The following is a 24,026-nucleotide window of genomic DNA, read 5'->3' on the forward strand; positions in this document are numbered from 1 at the left end:
GGCTGTGGCCAAGAAGTATTTCATTGTCAGTCAGAGTATGAATGAGTTATATGGAGCTGTTGGAACTGGGACGCTGGAACAAGTTTAACATCTCCATAATTAATCAGATGACCTGCATTGAATGAGCCATTTGCAGCATTAAAGCAACCATGGGTCTGATGAAAGCAAAGATCTAGAACAGCCATTTCCAAACTGTGGCCCTTCAGCTGTTGTGAAACTACACATACCAGCATGCTTTGCCATAGTTTTAGCACTCTCTAATAGCAATACTGTGGCAAGGCATGATGGGACTTGTAGTTTCACAACAGCTGGAGGGCCATAGTTTGAACATCTAGGGCCTTATTCTAGTTCACTCTTTCTGACAAAATCCTTCTTAGCTGCACAACACCATGTGCACTGCAGGGGGGGCAGATGTAACATGTGCAGAGAGAATTAGATTTGGGTGGGGTTTTACTTCAAAGTGAGATCTATATTGCAGTGTAAAAATAAAGCAGCCAGTATTCACCCTGCACAGAAACTAAATAACTCATCCAAATCTAATTCTATCTGCACATTTTACATCTTCCCCCCTGCAGTGCACATGGTTTTGTCCATCTAAGAAGGATTTTGTCAGAAAGAGTGAACTAGAATAAGGCCCTTAGATCCTTCACACAGAATATACATAATTAATTCAGCAATGAAACCTAACACCTTTAATAACTATTGTATCATATTTCATTTGTTTTCTGGGAAATATGCAAACATACATCAGCCGGCATGCTACTGACATGTACCACGTTTCTATACAAATCTCTAGAAGGTTAATAAATAAATGAGCAGAATCAGCTTTCATAAAAGTAGGACATTCAATTAAAACTCATTGGTAGAGTTTGGTAAATATGGGAAATGTAACCAGGGCTGGCTGCACCATTAGACATTTTTCTAGGCGCTCCAGAATGGGATGCAGTTTAAATCCCGGCGGCCGGGATCCCGGCGTTCAGAATCCCGACGCTGGAATCCCGACCACCGAAATCCCGACACTTTCTCCCTCCGTGGGTGTCCACGACACCCCTGGAGGGAGAATAAATTAGCGTGCCGAGCGTAGCGAGGCACCGGGCCCGCTGCGTGGCGAGCACAGAGAGCCCGCAAGGGGGGGCGATCCACGTCCCCCCCTTGTCAGGATTTCGGCGGTTGGGATTCCGGCGTCTGGATTTTGAACGCCGGGATCCCGAACGCCGGGATTTCATACTGAATCCCTCCAGAATGTGGGGGTGCACCTGACTCTGGGTATCACAGGAAGAAGGATGACTCTGGGAGATGCGTCATTGTTGAGCTTAATGCAAACGTCAGCTGTGGAACTTCTAAGACACCCACCTCCACATGTTCACTGTAGGCTCAGGAAAGTGGGTATTGGGTGGTGGTGGGAAAACAACCTTGCACGAGACCCTCAATGTAATTCCCATGTCTGTAGGCCGAGGACAACAGACATTGCATGTGGGGTGTAATGATGTCCGAGTTCAGCGGTCGTGCAGGTATTTACAAAGCAATATCATGCGCCCTTTTAAAATAAAACATCAGCCATGGGGCTCTCAGAAAAAGGGTTAGACCCTTACGTGTGTAAATGAAAATCCCTTCACCTCATATTCCATTTCCATAAGTTTTCATTAAATGCACATTTAAATAACACGTCCATGTTCTTGATGTCTTCAGAACAAGACTGTAAGCTGATAAAGGGAGAAACAGAACCTTTACATCTCATTCATCCAAATGTATTGATTGCGATTGAATAATTGAATAGGACTAACTGCTGGATCAATAAGACTGAGACAGATAGTGGACCAGGGACCTGGAGATCTAATCGAAAGCTCTAGGCGCAGAAAAATCACATTAGGATAATATTGTCTCATTTAATCGTCTGTGCTAATACAATAAAAAAAACTGTATTACAGACCATGAACTTCGGCAGAGAGCGTTGGTTACAGCAAATGAAGTCACTTCATTTAACAACAAGGACCTAATACGTTTCTGTGTGATCGCACCAGGCCAATAAGCGATGACAGCTCCGGCACGAAGCCTCTGCATATGTAAGGCGGCATCCTGAGCCACTTTGCCTAATTGTATCAGCTGGCATAAAAGTCGGGAAGACCGCCTATTGCAAGCACATGCAAAAGGAACTATAATAAATATTTTCCGCTGAGAGCGAGGAGAAAGCCCTGTTATTTTATTTCTGGCTGGGAATGAATTCAATTTTGGGCATGTCAAACCTTTCTAATGCTGTGTAGGAGATAAATGGTAATGTAAATAAAACTCCTCATCAATCAAAGGGTTCCAAATTAATTTTTCAGCTCTTTCAGAATTTTTGGATACATGTTTGATCTTTGGCTGCTTAGACAGTGGTATTACTATACCTCCCAACAATTCAAGATTGGTAAGGGATTGTGGGACTACTCTAACAGTGAGCTTCATATCGCCTGTCAGGAATCGCCGTGCAAGGAAGCGCTGTTTACCTGTGCACTGCTGTACCTGGCCATGGAGGTCTTGTTAGCTCCTCAGTCCTGCAGGTGCTGTCACTGCCATCTCTGCAACCCATGCTACCCAGCGTGAACCCCGCAGAGTTCTGGTCATTTCAGATGGTGGGAGCCGCCATGACACTTTTTTCAGCTGACTACGATTCTACCAATAGCAGTCTCAGCAGTAGTCATCTGATTCCAATCACCAAACCGCTGCTGGTCCTTAGTTCTCCAATCTCAGGCATTGGTGCAATCACCTGACTAAATCCTCTAATTACCGCAGCACCTTGAGCAATGTTACTATACTGCTACATCCCTGGGCTTCAGACTTTGGGTTAATACTTTGTGTGGAAGCACTCAGCCTGTTCATTGGTTCCAAATGATTCATTGCTCCTTCGGATCAAGTTCAATACTCTGCTCCATCGGGCCTGCCAATACCCTGTACCTCAGATCAGGTCCAATACTCTGCTCCATTGGGCCAGCCAATACCCTGTACCTCAGATCAGGTCCAATACTCTGCTCCATTGGGCCAGCCAATACCCTGTACCTCAGATCAGGTCCAATACTCTGCTCCATCGGGCCAGCCAATACCCTGTACCTCAGATCAGGTCCAATACTCTGCTCCATCGGGCCTGCCAATACTCTGTACCTCAGATCAGGTCCAATACTCTGCTCCATTGGGCCAGCCAATACCCTGTACCTCAGATCAGGTCCAATACTCTGCTCCATCGGGCCTGCCAATACTCTGTACCTCAGATCAGGTCCAATACTCTGCTCCATCGGGCCTGCCAATACCCTGTACCTCAGATCAGGTCCAATACTCTGCTCCATCGGGCCAGCCAATACCCTGTACCTCAGATCAGGTCCAATACTCTGCTCCATTGGGCCAGCCAATACCCTGTATCTCAGATCAGGTCCAATACTCTGCTCCATCGGGCCAGCCAATAGCCTGTATCTCAGATCAGGTCCAATACTCTGCTCCATCGGGCCTGCCAATACCCTGTATCTCAGATCAGGTCCAATACTCTGCTCCATCGGGCCTGCCAATACCCTGTATCTCAGATCAGGTCCAATACTCTGCTCCATTGGTCACGCCAATACCCTGTACCTCAGATCAGGTCCAATACTCTGCTCCATTGGGCCAGCCAATACCGTGTACCTCAGATCAAGTCCAATACTCTGCTCCATTGGGCCTGCCAATACTCTGTACCTCAGATCAGGTCCAATACTCTGCTCCATCGGGTCTGCCAATACCCTGTACCTCAGATCAGGTCCAATACTCTACTCCATCGGGCCTACCAATACCCTGTATCTCAGATCAGGTCCAATACTCTGCTCCATTGGTCACGCCAATACCCTGTACCTCAGATCAGGTCCAATACTCTGCTCCATTGGGCCAGCCAATACCGTGTACCTCAGATCAGGTCCAATACTCTGCTCCATTGGGCCTGCCAATACCCTGTACCTCAGATCAAGTCCAATACTCTGCTCCATCGGTCTGGATGATATATTGTTCCTTGGATCAAGTCCAACACTCTACTCCATTGATCCAGCTCATATCTTGTTCCTCAGAACAAGTCTGTTACTTTGCTCCATCAGTCCTTCTGTGAAAACCATAGCCCCTTGCAGGGGTCCCTGAAGAAGATGGCTGTGGGTTTCAACCTCTTTTTTGTGTGTCTGCCTATACCCTGGTACTCCTCACTTAATCCAGTACTACTTCTTGCAGCAGAAACTCAGCTCATTCCCAAGGGCTAGCTCAAACCTCCATGTTTTAAGTTTTCCATGTCTACCTTTGGTCCACCATGGTCACAGCCGGGAACACAAAATACCACAGACTGGACACCTCCTTAGCTTGAGAGAATCATGTGGACAAATGTATGTACTTTATGCAGACACTATAATTATGGTTTCCATTGTGAGCTTTTAGATATAAAGATATGGAGAAGAACATCAATAAATTTGGCTGGTCAGGAAAGAGAATTCCAATTTGTAGTGTATTTGGTTCAGAAATGGCGCGGATACTCCACCAGTGCAGCCCACCACACACACAAGACCTTCACCTAAGGTCATAAAACAGATAACAGACAATAGTAGAAATTGGTGTATAAGGGTGCTTAGGTGATATATTCAATAAATAAAAATAATAATTACGCACAAAATCAAGTTGTCTCATTGTCTCATCTGATATCCAATCAGTTTGAGTACCAAGATGTTAACCTGACTGGTGATTCTGCTCTGTGTCTCAGTATGTACTGGCAGCATGAATGGAGACAGAACTGAGTCAGACTGAGACACAGAACAGAATCACCATATATATATATACATATATATATATATATATACATATATATATATATATATATATATATACAGTAGTGGCAGAGTACTGGAACTCACCCGGCCCCTCACCCTGCGTGTTTAATATGAAGTCATCCCCCACATCATCCCACGTGCTCTGGTCACTATTCTCCCCATGTCCTTATAGATGAATTTGCCCTATGTCACCTCTAGCACTCGCTCACCATGGACAGTGCTGGAGGCAGCCATATAACCTGCCTCTCCCCTGGCACATGGGCAGGACCCTGGTGCTCTGGAGGTGACATTATTCAGATGACCGTGTGGATCAGATCAGTAATATGTCTCATGTAACCAGCACAGTCTCCTAGTCCTGAGCATGCTACAGTCTATGTTACATGTGCTGCGGAAGCCTGTCCTGTTAGCATACACACATACAATGTGTTCCCCGGTAATGACAGTGATGTATCTCTCTCTCAGCCTCCCTGTTGCAGGCTCCGAGCCATGATATCCTACGGCAGTGTAACAAGCAATTCCTCTAAACTCATACTGGAGATTATTGCTGTTTCCACAAGGGAAATATTTGCTTTTTTTTCCCTTTTCCTTTTTTCTATTTTTAGATCATCTTGACAGGTGTGGAATGTGGCTCAGTAATCCAGAGATGGACCCCTCTCCCTACATCCCCCAGTTATCTGTCCTAGCTATTCACTTAACATATCATTTAAGGGTAGCCTTCTGCGTTCATAGGGGCCTGGATGTATAATGTGCAGGGCAGATTTACAGCACGTTACTTAATAGTCTAATCAGCTGTAATATTCTAATATATCTGTCCTTAAACATAATCAGAGGACATTTGCTGCCTGATTCTGAGTGGGGTGGGCAGTGGGTATAATTGCGGGAGGCTGCGGAAACCAAGTTTACTATTTACTACCTTATCCTAAATATACGAGTAATACGCATGCAAGGTTTCGGCCTGAAGATTTCCTGTAGATTGCAAGCTTACAAGCAGGGCCCTCCTGCCTCAATGACTGTCTGTTATTACCCAGTTAGCTTTATTGTTGTTTCCATTTGTAAAGCTCCACAGAAGATGCTGCGATATATAAGAAACTGTTACTAATAATTAGGGATGAACGGGTTCGGATCCTAGAGATCCGAACCCCCCCAAACTTACCTTATCCGAGGCCGGATCCGAGGAGTTTGCCAGGTCCCGCCATCTTCCTGGGGCCAAAGCGTCATCATCCCTTGTCGGATTCTCGCGAGACCGGATCTCTATGAAAGACTCGGCTCCGGCACCATCTTCATTCGGCAAGTGGAAGTCAGACAGCACAGATATGTAAATTAATGGGGGCTGCTCAAGGGGGACAACTATACATCAGGAATCTAAAGGTACATTTACTAAGGGGGAACTAATGGTGCAGGAACTTTTGTACATCTAAGGGGGAACTACTGAGGGTGAAACTATACTAAGTGGAAAATTATTCAGGGTACAACTTCTAAAGGGGCATTACTAAGGCTACTACTAAGGGGGGTTGTTATATGGGACTACTGGAGGGACATCTAAGGGCTTTTTTTTTTACTAGAGGGCTGTAGGAAGGTGTTTTTTTTCTTAACCTGCAAGGGGTGTTAAGTGTGCCATACCAGTCCAGCTGTGCTGCCCAGTGCCCCGTATCAGTCCAGGGGTGCATGCATGCGTGCCATATAATTCCAGGGGTGCCCAGTGTCCCGTCTCAGTCCTGGGGTGCCCGCATGTGTGCCGTATAATTCCAGGGGTGCCCAGTGTCCCGTATCAGTCCAGGGGTGCCTGCATGTGTGCCATATAATTCCAGGGGTGCCCGGTGTCCCGTATCAGTCCAGGGGAGCTGCCCCCATTTTTCAATTGAAATAAAAAAGGTGTTTTTTTTAACCTGCAAGGGGTGTTAAGTGTGCCATATCAGTCCAGCTGTGCTGCCCATTGTTCCGTATCAGTCCAGGGGTGCATGCATGTGTGCGGTGTAATTCCAGGGGTGAGCCAAGTCTGCCAAGTGTGCTGTATTAGTCGAGGGGTGATGCTAAGTGTTCAGTATCAGTCCAGGGGTGATGCTGTTTGCTGTATTAGTCCAGTGTTTGTGCCGCCCACTCGTGTCGCTTAGCATAGTTATCCAGATACCTTGGTTCAACTTTTTGGCCTAAAAACAATATTGTGAGGTGTTCAGAATAGACTGGAAATGAGTGGAAATGAATGTTATTGAGGTTAACAATAGCGTAGGAGCAAAACCCCCCCCCCCAAATTATGCGATTTTAGCGGGGTTACCGCGTCGCGTGGACATCGCCAGCAAAAGCTGGCGATGCCCCATAGAAGCCTATGGGCTTCTACCGCGACTCACCACTGCCCCGCACTGACACCCGTTGGCCCGCACCGCCCCCCCCCCCCACTCACCTGTGTCCGGGCAGCAAAGAGCTGTGCTGCCCGGACCTGTGACCTCCTCCTCCCTGCACTGTAATCCTCTTCCGGGTGCAGGGAGGAGGAGGAGAGGCCGCTCGTCAGCAGCATCCGCCGGACCCGCTGCACATTGCCGGTAAGATCACAAAGGACAGCTCTTAACGCAAGAGCTGTCCTTTGCCATAATTATCGCATATGTTACAGTATATGCGATAATTATCTCTGCGGTAGCCGGCGATGTGTGGCGGACCAGGGGTGCAGATGTTACATCCCGCCCAGTATTTCATGCCCTACCATCCACTACGGCGTAGTGGGAAAATAAAAAAGTGCCCAAAGCGAGCCATCCAAGGGGACACGGTGCACTTTGACCGTGTGCATGTCGAAATGAGGGACAAAAAAACTGCCAAAAACTCATATTGACCTTACCATTGTCGACCTAATGCTTGTGTCGACCTTAGTATGTTGACCTATTTCAGGTGTCAACGTAAGACCTGTTGATCTTCAGTGGTCCACCCAATGCATGTCGACCTAGATTGGGTTGGTCCAGTGACCCATACCCAGATGTGTTATGTCATAATAGAATGAGTATTCTCAGAGATCACTAAATATACAGATAATTCTAATGACAATAGATCCTGCTTCATAGACACTTAGATGGGAGTATTCGCTCTGTCTCTATACCTGCTGCATTGTCCTTTATGGTCCCTAAATGAGCTTTCTACATTATTACATCAACTATAGTACCATGGGCATTTGTTTCCAACTTCAATAATGCCATATTTAATGATTATTCCTTTATGAGATGTTAGATTGTACTTATGTCATGAAGGGAAGAGCAGCTTAGTTCTGGGAGGAATACGGTCGCAGGTTGCTGCATTACCGATGCTTTGGGGTGGCTCTGTGGTCAGAGGTGATGCTGGATATATTGGGAGCGATGTCTGCCTGAGGAACAAAACAAGATGTATGAGGCAGAGGAACAGCAGATATTGTTCACACATAAGGGACACCCCAGTGAGATGCGCAGTCCTGTGTCCGCCGCGTGCGTTGTGTTTTCATGATGAATTCCTAATATTCATTTCGCTCATTGGGGTTATTCAGACCTGTTCTTATGGCTTTGAATTTGATTATTGAAGGACTGCGCATTTGTGTACGGATCATAATGCACATGCCCAAAGCAGCCATGCGATAAATTCCAGCATATTTTGTAATTGCGGGCTGTTCGCAAGTTGGTTGACAGAAATCCGGCGTTTGGGGCGGCAACCAGCTGTTTTCTGGGAGTGTCGGGAAAAATGCAGGCGTGCCCAGGTGGTTTCAGGGAGGGCGTTAACAGGAGGTTGATGAGGGACATTTAATTTCTCCCATAGAGTATGAGCACATATAGAATATATAGTTATGTTTGTATATGTCTATGTGGCCAACATAATCTATTATTAAGAAATGACCCAGGGCCACCATCAGGGGAGATTGCTGGGGCACTGACAGAAAGGGGGCCCAGGACTGGAATCTATCATCTATGATTTGGCATAAACAAAGTTCACATTTCAAGCAATGTAGAGTAGTGCGGTCAGTGCCGTGCACACCGGAGGTCTCTCCTGGCAAACCAGGGGTTTGATTTGTCAGTCCTCTGTATGCCCCGCCCCACTCCGATCCACAAACACACGGTCTGCCCCCTGCTGTTCTCTGCTCTCCGTTGCTCAGACTGCTGTTCACCCCATTCCCCTCTCTCTCTGACGTTGCCGTATTCGTGTCCCACTGCACATGCATGTAGGAAACGGGATAGATCCTAGAAAATTATGTATCTCATTAATGATTACTGATATTGAGTAACAAAGATAAAATATATTACTTTCCAGCTCTATATATAGGTACTAGTTACTAGCCCATCAAAATTACGGAACAGCATAACGGTAATGTCAGCGCTGAGCGCCATCAAGTGGCTGCCAGTGCGCAAAACACTTGAATTCTCCCCATAGAGGTGAGGAGCGGCGTTTTATTTAATAGGATTCGCACCACTCATGTATTATCACATTATTTTTGCGTCAGCTGTGGCCTCTATCACTGGATTTCCTAGTGGGCCTTCACACGACGCTGAGACGTTGTATAAATCTATATGCACATGTGATGTTGTCTCTGAAATGTGAAATCTTTCAATGACAATAAGAACAGACGTCGTGAGACGAGAACGGGCTTTTAAGAGGGAAAAAAATGTGTGCAATATTTTGCCCATGTAAATGTATGTACAACTGTCAGTGATTCCTACTGGGAATGTGGCATCAGCTCAATGTGTTTTCCCTTTGGTACAACATAGGTTTCTGATTTAATTTTTCCTGACATTCTACCAGTCAGATTATTGGCTTCACAAAATGAAAGTGAAATAATCCAGTATTAATTAAACAGGGCAAGCAAATTCCCCCAGTTAACTTATCTTTGGCTGGGAAGATACTGTATTTTCCTGAAAGTCGCTGAGAAGGGGACATGTGACAGACAGCGAGTCGGCAGCCACCGGGAGACTTGTCATATGTCCTTCCAGGGAGGGCTCCCGGCTCCTCTTATCTACTTATATTGGAGGTTTTAATGTCTATAGTTTTCTTTTTAATTTCCATTTAATAGCAATTTCAGAAGACGTGTACCTAGACCAGTGTTTTTCAACCACTGTGCCATGGCACACTAGTGTGCCTTGAGCTGTTCTCAAGTGTGCTCCCAGCGCTAGAGATGCCCAAACCAGTTTATAGCCACCACCAGTTCAACTGTTATTTACTGGTCTCTACTTTTCATGTAAAGGGCCAATGTATTTTATTTTGTTACCAGTGTGTTTGTTTTTTATATGGGGGCCAATAGGTTTGTTTTTATTCCTGTGGGGGCCAATGTGTTTTGCCCTGTGGGGATCTCATGGTGTGCCTTGGCAATTTTAGAATCGTATTTAGTGTGCCGCAGGGTAAAAAGGTTGAAAATCACAGACCTAGAGGTTTGTCCAGTCCATTGCTTCTGTGGGATATGTCTGGTTGTTCCAGGAACCAAAAGCACTAAAGGAGTCTCCATGCCCAGCAATAGGACTTCTTCTGCTAACCAGTGATTGTCCATGTGTCCGTTCACCATCAGAGGAGCAATAAACTATCATATTCATGTATAACTGTATACAGGGCTGGATTCAGGGAGAGGCGGATGTCTCAGGGCCCCCATACATTAGGGGCCCCCACAATGTCATTGTCACTGGGCCCCATCAGCCTTGATCCAGCCCGTTTATAAATAGCACCATTGAAAAAAAGTATGTAATCTGGATCGTTATCTGTAATCTACCAATATTTTTGCCAATTTCCTGTGTGACACTAATACCAATAGTAAATACCTAGTACATTATCAGCGAATTTGTATGTGGGTCAGACACAAAATCTGTGAAAAAGGGGACATTGACCACAATCGCTACCCATGGTGAAGCATCTAAGTCAATTCTGAGGTGTATGAGGACATAGCTTACAAGTCCAGACGTAAGCAACTTTTCTTACTTCAGCTGCTGTGGAACTACACTACCCAGCATTTCATGCCACATTTTCTACATGCCCTAGTTTCAAAACAATGACAGGGCATGCTGGAATGTATTGTTCCACCGCAGCTGGAATGTCCCATATGTTGCCTACCCCTTGTAGTGTTTTATGAACTTACCAATAACTGAAAGAATTTTAGGATACGTCATTGCTATATATGTGTACAAAGACTTCACAGATTCATGAATGGCAGAAGGATTGATAATACATTATTAGAAATGATGGGGGTGTTTCTAGTTCCCCGCCCCATTGCAAATTCTCAACGGGGACCGATGTTGAAGATAATCGCTTATGTGCATGTGCAGTTCTTCTCTGCGGGTGCCCTCGGAGACTTAAGCTGGACATACATCTACAGATTGATTGTCAGATCTGGCTGGTTGGAACAAACACCTGGTAATGGATGCGAGTAAATGACAGTTGACCACTTGCTTTGAAATGCTGGAAAACTGCCAAAAACTGTCACTCATCTATTACCAGGTTTTTGTTCCAACCAGCCAGATCTGACAATCGATCTGTAGATGTCTGACCACCTTTACTTAGTCTCTGTGGTGCTCGCAGTGGGGGGGCTTTCAGGAAGTGGATAGGGGGCATTCTGGGTGTACCCATGAAAATGGAAAATGCTGGGTGTCCCCATGTGAATGTCGGCCGGCATCCTAAGCGCCAGGATCCCGATACCATCCCTTATATACCTACCATGTTTATATCAAAGTGTTGCATTAATGGTTTTAAGTTTATATATATATATATATATATATATTATGGAGAATATTTATATAGTTGGCAAAATGTTTTTCTTTTTATGTGTTGTGTTTTCTGCAAGAGTCTAAATAAAAGTGTTCTACTCACCGGTAGCGTAATGCGGCAATTTGTGATTTGCAAAGGGCCTTTTCCATCGGCAGAATGACAAGTGTCCCTGCAAGAGTAATACAATTGTGTCTCCCATTCTACAATGCTGCGACTGAGAATCGGACACTGTCCCCTCTCCCCCTCCTGCTCCCAGACTTATGTCACACAGGCATGTGAGCAGCGCTACGTCAGTGCTGAGAGACATGTCAAGTAGGCAGAGTGTAATATAGCCATGCATGACTTTACTGCAACATCAAGCACAATATCCATCAATACCCTCTAGAGATATGAGGTCCAGAGATACATTGCCAATCATACTAAGCTTTGCCTGGAATTCCTTGGAACTTGTTAATACCGGCTGAGTTACAGCAATAACCATAAAGCTTTTGTTTGAGGCAACTCTCTGTTAACTACGGCAATTGCATGAGTGAAAATATAGATAAACATGGCTATCTCGTCTGAGGTCTGCGCAGGCTGTAGGCGTAGTATTTACAAGCGGCATTACGGGCAATAATTCCAAAGGTATTTCTATATCGTTACAATAATAGCCACTAAATTACACAGATAGAGTTGTACAATTATATAATTAAATGCATTTTAGCATTCTTACTGCATATCCTGTACACTTCTATGGGGACTGTTGTTGGAGATAGATCACAGGCCGTCGCTGGCTTTGATTGTAAGGAGGGCTCACGCATGGGCACGGAGGACTGTATACAGGTGCTGTCCTCTGATAATCGCTCCAGCTCGGAATTCGCAGCCCAGGGAACTGGGCTGAATTAGTCTCTATGAGCAAAATTAATTTTGTTCATAATACTGATAACTATGATCAGTTTGTTGTTATCTGAAAGGGAATCTGACCTCAGGATTTAAGTTTTCCATCTGTTGTCCTTCCTCAACCTCTGGACTCTTAGCTGATGTGAATGGTGAGTTTTCCTTACAGAACGTTGTGTAGATGCAAATCTACACATCTATGCATGTCTGTCCTATTTTGAGCCTTTCTGTGAAATACAAATTTACCCATACTGCCTCAGCTTGCAAAGCGGTCACATTTCACCAAACCAATCACAAAAACTATGGCTGTGATAGGCCTAACCTTCTCCTCCCACAGCCTTAGCCTTCCCCCTAACTCTCACTCCCTACAGCCTATCCTTCCCCTAGAGGCTAACCCTAACCTCCTCCTCCCACAGTCTCCCCCTCCCCCTATTGGCTAACCCTACCACTCTCCTCCCACAGCCTTTCCCTCCCCCTAATCCTCACACCCCACAGCCTATCCCTTACCTTAGAGGCTAAACCCTAACCTTCTCCTCCCACATCCTTACACTCCCCCTAACCCTCACTCCACACAGCCTATCCCTTCCTTTAGTGGCTAACCCTAAGCTTCTCCTCCCACAGCCTTACACTCCCCCTAACCCTCACTCCCCACAGCCTATCCCTTCCACTAGTGGCTAACTCTAATCTTCTCCCACATCCTATCCCTCCCACTAACCCTCACTCCCCACAGCCTATCCTTCTCCCACATACTTACCCTCCCCCTAACCCTCACTCCCTACAGCCAATCCCTTCCCCTAGTGGCTAACCCTAACCTCCTCCCACAGCCTATCCCTCCCCCTATTGGCTAACCCTACCACTCTCCTCCTACTGCCTTACCCTCCCCCTAATCCTCACTCCCCAAAGCCTATCCCTTCCCCTAGTTGCTAACTCTAACCATTTCCTCCCATAGCCTATCCCTCCCCCTAACCTTCACTCCCACAGCCGATCCCTTCCCCTATTGGTTAACTCTAACCTACTCCTCCCACAGCCTTACCCTCCCCTTAACCCTCACTCCCCTCAGCCTATCCCTTCCCCTAGTGGCTAACCCTAACCTCCCACAGTCTATTCCTCCCCATATTGGCTAATACAATGAAATCAGAAACACATCCAGTTCACAGTAACTTATATTATTAATACATTAATAATATTACCCACCCCCCGCCCCCATTTCTGAGCTTCTGCCATCTACCTATAATTGTATCCACTTTGCTGTAAATCTTAATGGACAAAGTAAGTATTCCCACCGCTCACCCCCTCAGAGATTGGCACCCTCCACAGCTGGGGTAATGAATATAAACCCTACCACCTCTTAGTTTCGCACTGTCCATCTATACCAGGGGTGGCCAAACCTGTCCTCAAGATCTACCAATGGGGGCATGTTTTCCAGGCAACCTGTGGATCTATAGTAGGAATGAATGCAGCAGATTTGAAAATGTGACAGTTAGTAAAGACTACAGCTGTGCACCAGCTAGGTGATCTGGAAAATGTGACAGTTAGTAATGACTACAGCTGTGCACCAGCTAGGTGATCTGGGAAATGTGGACCGTTGGTAGATCTCGAGGACCGGTTTGGCCACCACTGATCTATACCCTCCATGACTGGGACAATTAATAACCACCTCACCCCCACTAACTGCCTCTACAGCCTACTTACATTATCTCCTTATCCTGTGTCATGTAATCCTACAATGCTGGGGAAGTTACTACCTCTCAGATCCCCTGCTGAAGAACTATATCATCCTGTTTCCTGTCTCACAATCAAAGTTCTTGTTCACGTCAAGGCTAAGCCAGGCAGATACGCTACTTCAACTTCTAAAGCTATAAATAACATTTCTTTTCTAAATTGACATTGGAAAATAACTCAGAATGTGACTACATAGGATCTCATGTACAAAACATACTAAATGCACTTTGCAGATTGCATCGGATGTTCTATGAGTCTAGAGTAGATGGTGCTGGCTGTGCCTCTAGTGTATTTTATGCTGAGTATTAAATCCTTTTGAATTCAATTCAGGCTCTTTACAGAGTGAAAATAGAAATTTTTGCTTAGAAAATGAAACCTCATTCTTGCTCTGTGCAACATGGTGCAATGGTACATTTATATCATCACCCTAATTCTTCCCACAGACCAAGGTAACATCTGTTTCCTCCAATCACCACAGTTTTGCCTGGACCCATTTGCACCTCTAGGTGCACATCATAATGCCTAGAATAAACAAGTAGGTTTTGTGCTGGACCTCGCCAGTTTGTATTGTATGTCACGACCCTTAAAATTCCTTATGTTATCGAAGATGACAGAAAGTAAAATTGCTCATTTTCCTTGAATTATTTATGTTTTAATTGGTCACTTTAGACTTCACTTTTACCCAAACAATAATCTAGTAATTTTAATGGCTCATCCAATCATGGTCCTTTATGAATGCAAACAGTATGTTGTTATTTCAAGCATGGCTAAGTATGAATTGTGCCCCTCCTGGGGGGCTCCACAATGTACTTGGCTGACTCTAAGATCCAGTGATGACCATATTGCCATTGTCAATTTTTGGAAATTAACATTTTTCCACCCAGTAATTTGTTATTTTTCTCCTTTCGCCTTCATTAAATGTATTAGGAGTCCTCACATTCTGAGTGACCGCACAGCGTTCTGTCGGATCTACCGCCCCACGTGCAACCACTTCTAGTGTTTTATTTAGCAGCTTATTCGGGTGGATTCCAAAACTTGCTGGATGATGCCGGCGGATTCTGATTATATTGGTGGAAAATTGTAACGTCAATTTGATTTATGACCGTTTCTATTCTTTATAAGTGTCAGAATAATGGATCAAAGGTGTCTAGGTTGACACCCATATGGTCAACATGCACTATGTTGGAATTGACAAAAGGTCAGTACAAGCAAACTGGTGACAAAGGCAAAAGGTCAACCAGGCAATGGTCAACACATAAAAAGGTTGACATACATTTTTCACAATTTTATTCTTTTTGTTGTAATTTTTCATGCTCTACGATCCATGTGGACTCGGACTGGGAACGTGGGAATGGTAAAGTGTGCCGTGGGGTTGTGCTACACTGATTGGCGGGGGGGGGGGGGGAGTGTGTCAACAGGTGAGAACATAAAATATCATGTCGACCATTTGCTTGTGTTGAAATTCTGTCAATGTCAACTTTATCCATGTTGGACTTTAGTTCATGGTGAACTTGTGCCTTTCGACCTTTTGGGTTTTTGAGGTTTATACCACATTTTTGAATGCACTAAAGCCCACACACCGGGGTACCGCTGGGGTGGTGTATAGCGAGCAAAAGCTGGTGATACCCTACAAAAGCCTATGGGCTTCTCTACGCAGCGCTGTTTGAGGGACCAGTCACGGATCCCTCCCATTATGCCCTACGTCTGGCGCTGTCACTCGCATTCACAGAGGGACTCCTGCGCCTTATCGTAAGAGCTGACCATTGCGTTAATAATAGCACATGTTAGTGAATATACCATTATTATGAATGCGGTAGTCGGGGATGTTGCCCGGCGGATGTTAGTACATCCCCCCTACAGTATATCTGTTTAACAAAATATATTCTACTTCCACTGAAAAATCTTTGAATCCTAATATTTTGTGGTAGCAAAAAGTTCACCTGCAACTTTCCTATGCGCAATGTTGGCGCCCCAATGACACTGGCCACCTTTCACATTTGTTATCAGGATTCATGTATTAATTAAAGCATAATTAAGTGTGTGTGTGTTCTGTGCCCGTGCCGTGAACTGCAGCGAGTTTCCTAAATTTTCAGGAAATAGATAATAAAATGAAAATCAGCAGATGAAACTATTTATAACCTTGGCATTGTTATAAGAGTATATAATAATATCAAATATGTCTTGTTGATGCTGCCTATTAAAAAGCATTTTTATGTTTCCCACAGAGATAATTTCACTTGGTATGTGACGGTATTGCTCTCCGGAGGACGTGTTCTCACTTGTTAGTTTATTTGTTGTGTGTTATAGAAGGTGCTTTATCCCCCTAATAGGGAGTAATGGCAGTGTGTCATTTCAATTAACATGCATAAATAGTGTTTCCAGTAGCAACGCCAGGCTTTGTCTACAGAGGTCTGTTCCAGGGTTTTATGGGCGAAAGGCAGATGGAAGAACCTTGACTCTGGAAAGGTCGGAAATCCTTAGGAATAAATTGTACTACATCCGCCATCAGCCCTGAGCTTATATTATTATTTGGGATGATGAGGGTTGCTGTGGCGTAGACACAGAACTGCACATAGTGCCCCCCTCTGGTGAGACCGTAAATTACAGCACAAGATGACACTAATCTCTGATGGCAGCAACCTCGCTGATAATACCACAAAAGTGTGCTCTAAAAATACAATAAACTGATTTACAAAGCAGTAACCTGTGCAGGGGTATGGATCATAGGATAGAGAGCTACTAGGTCGACAAGCAGTAGGTTGACACCACTAACTCGACATACAGCAAGATTGACATGAAGGTCAACATGGGTTAGGTCAACATGGTCATTAGGTCGACATGGGGAAGGTTGACAGTCTAAAGGTCGACATGGGGTTTTTCAAATTTTTTGTTCAAAATGTTGACATAGACACTGAAACGTAGCACCGTGCCACCTCTCATGGCTCGCTGCGCTCGCTATGCTTCGGGCATTTTATTCTCCCTCCACTCCCTAGTGGATGGTAGGGCATGAAATACCGCCTGTCAGCACATGTCGGCTCAAAGAAAGTGAAAAACCCCATGTAGACCTTTTTACTGTTGACTTCCTCATGTTGACCTAATGCCCGTGTTGACCTAATGACCCTGTCGACCTAACCCATGTTATTCTTTAGTCATCTCGACCTTCCTGCATGACGACCTTCAGTCATTTCGACTTTCATGCATGTCGACCCGGAGGTGTCGACCTAATGCTTGTAGACCTAGTGACCGTATCCCCTGTGCAGTAAGTACTCCTGAGATAAATGTAACTGGCAGCTTATAATAAATTGTACACAAAAATGATTATATTATAACAATAAGGGGAAAAAAGCCTAAAGGCGAAATTCTTTTTGGTACAAAAACTGCTTTCAAAATATGCAAAATAATAGATGCAGGACATGCGTGACCACACAGTAGTGCATGCATAGGAGACACCTGGGTACGCTGTGTGCACCCCCAGGGTATATACAGAATAATAGATGCAGGACATGCGTGACCACACAATAGTGCATGCATAGGAGACACCTGGGTACGCTGTGTGCACCCCCAGGGTATATGCAGAATAATAGATGCAGGACATGCGTGACCACACAGTAGTGCATGCATAGGAGACACCTGGGTACGCTGTGCGCACCCCCAGGGTATATACAGAATAATAGATGCAGGACATGCGTGACCACACAATAGTGCATGCATAGGAGACACCTGGGTACGCTGTGTGCACCCCCAGGGTATATGCAGAATAATAGATGCAGGACATGCGTGACCACACAATAGTGCATGCATAAGAGACACCATGGTACGCTGTGTGCACCCCCCAGGGTATATACAGAATAATAGATGCAGTACATGCGTGACCACACAATAGTGCATGCATAGGAGACACCTAGGTACGCTGTGTGCACCCCCAGGGTATATACAGAATAATAGATGCAGGACATGCGTGACCACACAGTAGTGCATGCATAGGAGACACCTGGGTACGCTGTGTGCACCCCCAGGGTATATACAGAATAATAGATGCAGGACATGCGTGACCACACAATAGTGCATGCATAGGAGACACCTGGGTACGCTGTGTGCACCCCCAGGGTATATGCAGAATAATAGATGCAGGACATGCGTGACCACACAATAGTGCATGCATAGGAGACACCTGGGTACGCTGTGTGCACTTCCAGGGTATATACAGAATAATAGATGCAGGACATGCGTGACCACACAATAGTGCATGCATAGGAGACACCTGGGTACGCTGTGTGCACCCCCAGGGTATATGCAGAATAATAGATGCAGGACATGCGTGACCACACAATAGTGCATGCATAGGAGACACCTGGGTACGCTGTGTGCACCCCCATGGTATATGCAGAATAATAGATGCAGGACATGCGTGACCACACAATAGTGCATGCATAGGAGACACCATGGTACACTGTGTGCACCCCTAGGGTATATACAGAATAATAGATGCAGGACATGCGTGACCACACAATAGTGCATGCATAGGAGACACCTGGGTACGCTGTGTGCACCCCCAGGGTATATGCAGAATAATAGATGCAGGACATGCATGACCACACAATAGTGCATGCATAGGAGACACCATGGTACGCTGTGTGCACCCCCAGGGTATATGCAGAATAATAGATGCAGGACATGCGTGACCACACAATAGTGCATGCATAGGAGACACCTGGGTACGCTGTGTGCACCCCCAGGGTGTATGCAGAATAATAGATGCAGGACATGCGTGACCACACAATAGTGCATGCATAGGAGACACCATGGTACACTGTGTGCACCCACATGGTATATGTAGAATACATTGTGATACTCAGCAGCATGTGTGACCGAGGGATACTGGTCCATGGATAGTCCGGTATGCGTGAGATCACATGCACTCTGCAGACGTCCTGTCCAGGTAATGTGCCATAACACAGGCTTAGTACAGTATGAGTACCATGTGTAGCCTGGTTACCTGTGTACAGCTGTGCTCCGCATGTTTGTGTCTCTCCATATTCCTCAGCCCAGGTGACACAGAAACACTGCAAGTGCTGGAATATCATCATATAAATCATCTTCACTTTGTCATTGTGTATGTACTGTATGTCTGATGCTCTCCTCGCCGTCTGTCTCTTCCTATATCGGATATCATTGTATTTTATCTATCTCTGTCTCACACCCACCACACACACACACACCACACAGACACACACACCACACAGACACACACACCACACAGACACACACACCACACAGACATACACACTCACACACACAGACACACACCACACAGACTGACACACACACACCACACACAGACACACACCACACAGACACACACACCACACAGACATACACACTCACACACACAGACACACACCACACAGACTGACACACACACCGCACAGACGCACACTATTTAATTTCAGTCTATTTACATGTACAGTACACACACTACCACATGTACACGCACACACAGAGGGTGAATTTTAATAGGATGAGAGAATCAGAAAGTGAGAGATTTGGTAAGAAATCGACAGGGTTTTGTTTTTTAAAGCGGCAATCTACACTGCAAAAATCAAACTGGTTTTAAAAAATATTAGTCTCTCACTTTTTGAATCTCTCATCCTATTAATTTCCCCCAGACATTCTAGGGTTAATTTTGTTGGGAGCCAATTAGCCTACAAGTATATTTTTGGTTTGTGAGAGATAATTCGGAGTACCCAGAGGATACCCAGGCAAGCACGGGGAGAACATACAAACTCCACACAGTTAGGGTCATATTTTATATAATAATCTGTAGGCACTCAGACTCTGTGTGCACACCTTGTGTGGGCCAGCACTAGAGTATGTTACAATGTGCTTTTATGTGGAAGTGTGTGTGTGTATATATATATATATATATATATATATATATATATATACAATATATACACACACTCAGTGTGAGGGCGATTAATATGTGGTTAATTATCCCAAACCTACTGTACGCTAGTGGATGGCTGGGGATCATGCCTGTCACACGAACTGTAGGACAATCCCAGGCCCGATATGGGGGGGACCTCGTCCTATGTATTGCAGGTGGGGGTGAAGTGCTTTGTCTCTCAGCCTTGAGCAGGGTCCATCTAGGAACCACTGGTGGTGGGATAGTCATTTGGCTGGATAAAAGCTGGTTGGACGGAAGCTTGCTTTGGTTAATAGGGTAACTGCAGGGGACGTGGTAGATGTGAAAACATGAAAAGGAACCTGCGCTGGAAGATGGTCAGATACCATTATCCTGTCGAATAGAGAAAATTAGTAGCTGTAATCCTGCAAAGTCCACACAACGTGTTATTTTTGTAGGTAAATATCAGCTCTTCCATGTCATTCCCTGGTCTGTATAGCGGATGGATGTCTCCATTGTGCCTGTATGGAATTCTGTGCGCAGAATAATGAACACTGGGTCCATCTGAATACTATGGAATGGTACACATGGAAAATAATTAGTGGCATCAATATTGCAGAGATAAAGATTATCATGCAGCAGGAAACTGGATGCTCCGGCTAAATGCTGACAGCGAAGCCTCATTTTATTCCTTTATGGTATTTTAAATTCTGGTTTCAATCAAAATGTGCTCAAAAAGGCATTTCAATGCTGTAAAATGATTAAATGTCTCCCCTGTTAAGGTTTGAGACTAATCTTTTTTGTTGTATAGTGTCTCCAGAATGCCTGCATTTTACTTCTTGTCCCAAAGCTCTTTTTATTCACTGCTCACAGATGAATTTACATCTTAATTGCAGGGTTCACATTTAACAATATAGACAGCGTAATGCTACTGGTAATTAAGCTTTTAGTACCTGCTTCCTACAGGGTACACAGTGACATAGTCTGGCAGCGCTGGCTCCCCATCCGCACTCCGGAAATACTTTTTTGGGGAAAAGTTGAAAAAGTGGCCCAGACAGAGAGCACCGATCCTTACGATGCGTCAACGTGTCGGGTTATGTGTCATAGAAATGTAGCTGGTACCTATATTTACATCTTACCTTCTGTCTAATGAAGACATCGTTGTCAAGACTGCATAATGCGTACAATATGGTGTAATACAAAGGACCCATCGTAAGATATAGAGAGATGATAGATATGAGATAGATGGATGGATGGATAGATAGATATGAGAAATAGATAACAGATAGATAGAGTGATAGATAGATACTGTATGAGGTATATAGATAGATAGATACATGTAGATAGATAGATAGATAGATAGATAGATAGATACATACATGTAGATAGATAGATAGATAGATAGATAGATAGATAGATAGATAGATAGATAGATAGATAGATAGATACTGTATGAGGAATATAGATGATACATATGAGATAGATAAATAGATAGATAGATAGATGACAGATAGATAGATAGATAGATAGATGGATAGATAGATATATACTGTATGAGGTATATAGATGATACATATGAGATACAGTATGAGAAATAGATAGATATATAGGTAGGAGATACATATGAGATAGATAAATAGATAGATGGATAGTTATTAGATAGATAGATAATAGCTAGATAACAGGTATACCGATAGATAGATAGATAGATAGATAGATAGATAGATAGATAGATAGATAGAACTGTAAGTTGGCAATTGAGATATATACAACGACCCAGTGGCGGTTTTCCATTCTAGTAACGCATCAGAGTTGTTCCACTATGTGTGCAGGAGAATTCTCCGGACTAGGAGGTCACTTGCGCTGAAGGGGTTAAACCCGTGTATTAGCTGAAATGTATAACCCCTCTTCCCTTCGTGTAGACCTGATATACAGGGTGCGACAATCAAGTATTGTTTGCATGGCGGAGAATTTAGTAGAAATTTCTGTCAGGAGATTCTGCACCAGTTTCCAGAGGCGCCGGAATACTGCATGTACATACATCGGAATTGCGTTATTTGGGCTCGGCAGTCTTCACACAAAATAGTGAAATGTGCAAGCTCAATCACTATAATGTGCTCCCCTTTATCTTCTTTGTGTAATTGTAGCAGTGTGAGGTTAGTGTGGTACAATCTGCTCACTGTCAGATAGACGCCGCCAATGGATCAATGTGACTTCCCCGGCATTTCTCATTGTTTTAACATAATCTGAATTTGTGCGCTAGAAGTGGTAAATTTGGCTTATACGTGCCTGCTCACTTAACAAGAAATGGGCTTTGACAAGTGCACGAAGGCGTGTATTTATTTAGGCAAACATGTGTGTGTGTTATGTGTATCTCAGAGTACGATTAACCCTGTCACGCCTGAAGCAACTGCAGCTCCTGTCATCGGGGGACCCACATTCAGCCTTTTGTATCTCTAATAAATTGATATTTACCCTACGGGGCGACCGGGCATTGCAGGTGTTGTGCTGAAGGGTTAACAGCGGACACAAGAGATGAACCGATCCCAGACACTTGGGAAACACAATGGAAATTCCTTGAGATAAACATTAGGGCGAATGTTTCTCCTGAAATAGAATTTAGCACCGAATCCCAAATTTGTTACTGATGCGTCATTAAATCTCAGATGCAAAATCCCATAAAAAAATTTTTATTTAGCTCATTCTGTCATTTTTAAATGAAAAATCCTAATAGAAAGGAATGATCATTTGCAAAGAAATGCCCAATGTTGCTATAGAAGGCACCATCGCAGCCACCCTGTAGCAGAATACAAGGCATTGACATGCAGCGAGCCTCCACGCTTATCACTGCTGAAGGCTTCAGTAGAAATATATGAAGCTGCATGAAATCTTTCTTGCATTTGGCTCTTGTGAGTTGTGTTTAATGTTATAACAAACGTTTAATGCCCAAACAGAGAAACCTTTTATTCCCTCTTTGTACTGTAGCCCAAAGGAAACATTTGTAGCTCAGGAGAGATCTCCCTTCTCCGTCTCAGCTTTCACTGTGTTCCACACCCCCCTCCCACAGTACCTGCCTAGCTTGTCACAATGTGTGGAGCGTCTGCCCTCCCCGGCTCTCATTGGCCACCCTCCCACCAATCCAGTAGCCAAGTGGACCAAAGGGACTGCATATGTAAAGCTCTACTTCATATTAATAAGCTGCAATCGGGGCTTTAAGTCCTTGATTAGGAGAGTGTGAGAGCTTTTGGTCCCAACTGGCTGTGCCTATAGACTTGTCACCAGGAGAACATTTGTGTTAATTGCACTGTCCTCTGACAAGGAAACTTTGATTTATAGCTGGGGTGCACAAATTATGGTTGCCGGGCGCACATGGATTCGGTAGAACTTTGCCTTCCAGAGTCTTTTTCCCTGCACTACGAGGAAGAGTAGGTACCTATTTTGCTTCTTCTTTTTATCTTTCTTTCCGCAATGCATGAGATTAATAGCAAGGCGCAGGTAGAGGGTCTCTGTGCGTGAGTGATCTCTGTGTGCCTGTCTTGTCTTCTATTGTGCGGACGGCTGCTGCTTTTAATTGTATGACTGTGGGATTGTTCTGTTACCTTCCAACGTGACTCCTGTCACAATCAGGGGAACAGCTGTGTGTCACTCTCCCCTTATTCAGGTACTAAGAATAGGCACTTGGCACAAAAGCAGAGCCAAGTGTTAAAATGTGTTACTTCACTAGTGTGTAGCACATTTCCCCAGAACCCCCCCCCCCTACCCCCCTGAACCCTGCATGCCATTCAGACCACTGAAACCCTTGTTGTATTTGCAGCCTGTCACATTTATAGACCGAGTGACACGCTCTGTACTGTGGGATAATGACAGGGAATTGGGAAAGCGTGTTCAGGGAAGTATTTAGGAGGCAGCCTGGAGTAGAATTGTAGGTGGGTAAGCATTAACTAGCCATAATGCAGGGACCGGTCAATGAGTAACTGGGGCTAGTTAGCATGTGCTAGGAATAAACTGTCCAGGATTTATAGTTTAGAGAGTTT

General features: G+C 44.6%; 1 protein-coding gene across 9 annotated transcripts in view; it reads left to right on the forward strand.

Annotated features, from left to right (window-relative positions):
- The window catches only part of ESRRG (estrogen related receptor gamma), a 705,684-nt gene that overhangs the window by 505,131 nt on the left and 176,527 nt on the right, over positions 1-24,026 (forward strand). For 2 of the 9 annotated variants that reach the window (XM_083175151.1, XM_083175159.1), the window contains exon 1: positions 23,182-23,421. The exons of 2 other annotated variants lie outside the window; for them this stretch is intronic. Coding sequence is in view for 2 of the 7 variants with exons in the window: in XM_083175150.1 (XP_083031276.1) it covers positions 23,362-23,417 (56 nt within the window). In the remaining 5 variants the exon portion in view is untranslated. Of the gene's footprint in view, positions 1-23,179; positions 23,422-24,026 lie in introns of those variants that run through there. 5 more of the 9 variants (XM_083175150.1, XM_083175152.1, XM_083175156.1 and 2 more) reach the window with 5 other exon arrangements.

This window comes from Crinia signifera, chromosome 3 (assembly GCF_055691185.1).
Source record: "Crinia signifera chromosome 3, ASM5569118v1, whole genome shotgun sequence".
Lineage (NCBI taxonomy): Eukaryota > Metazoa > Chordata > Amphibia > Anura > Myobatrachidae > Crinia > Crinia signifera.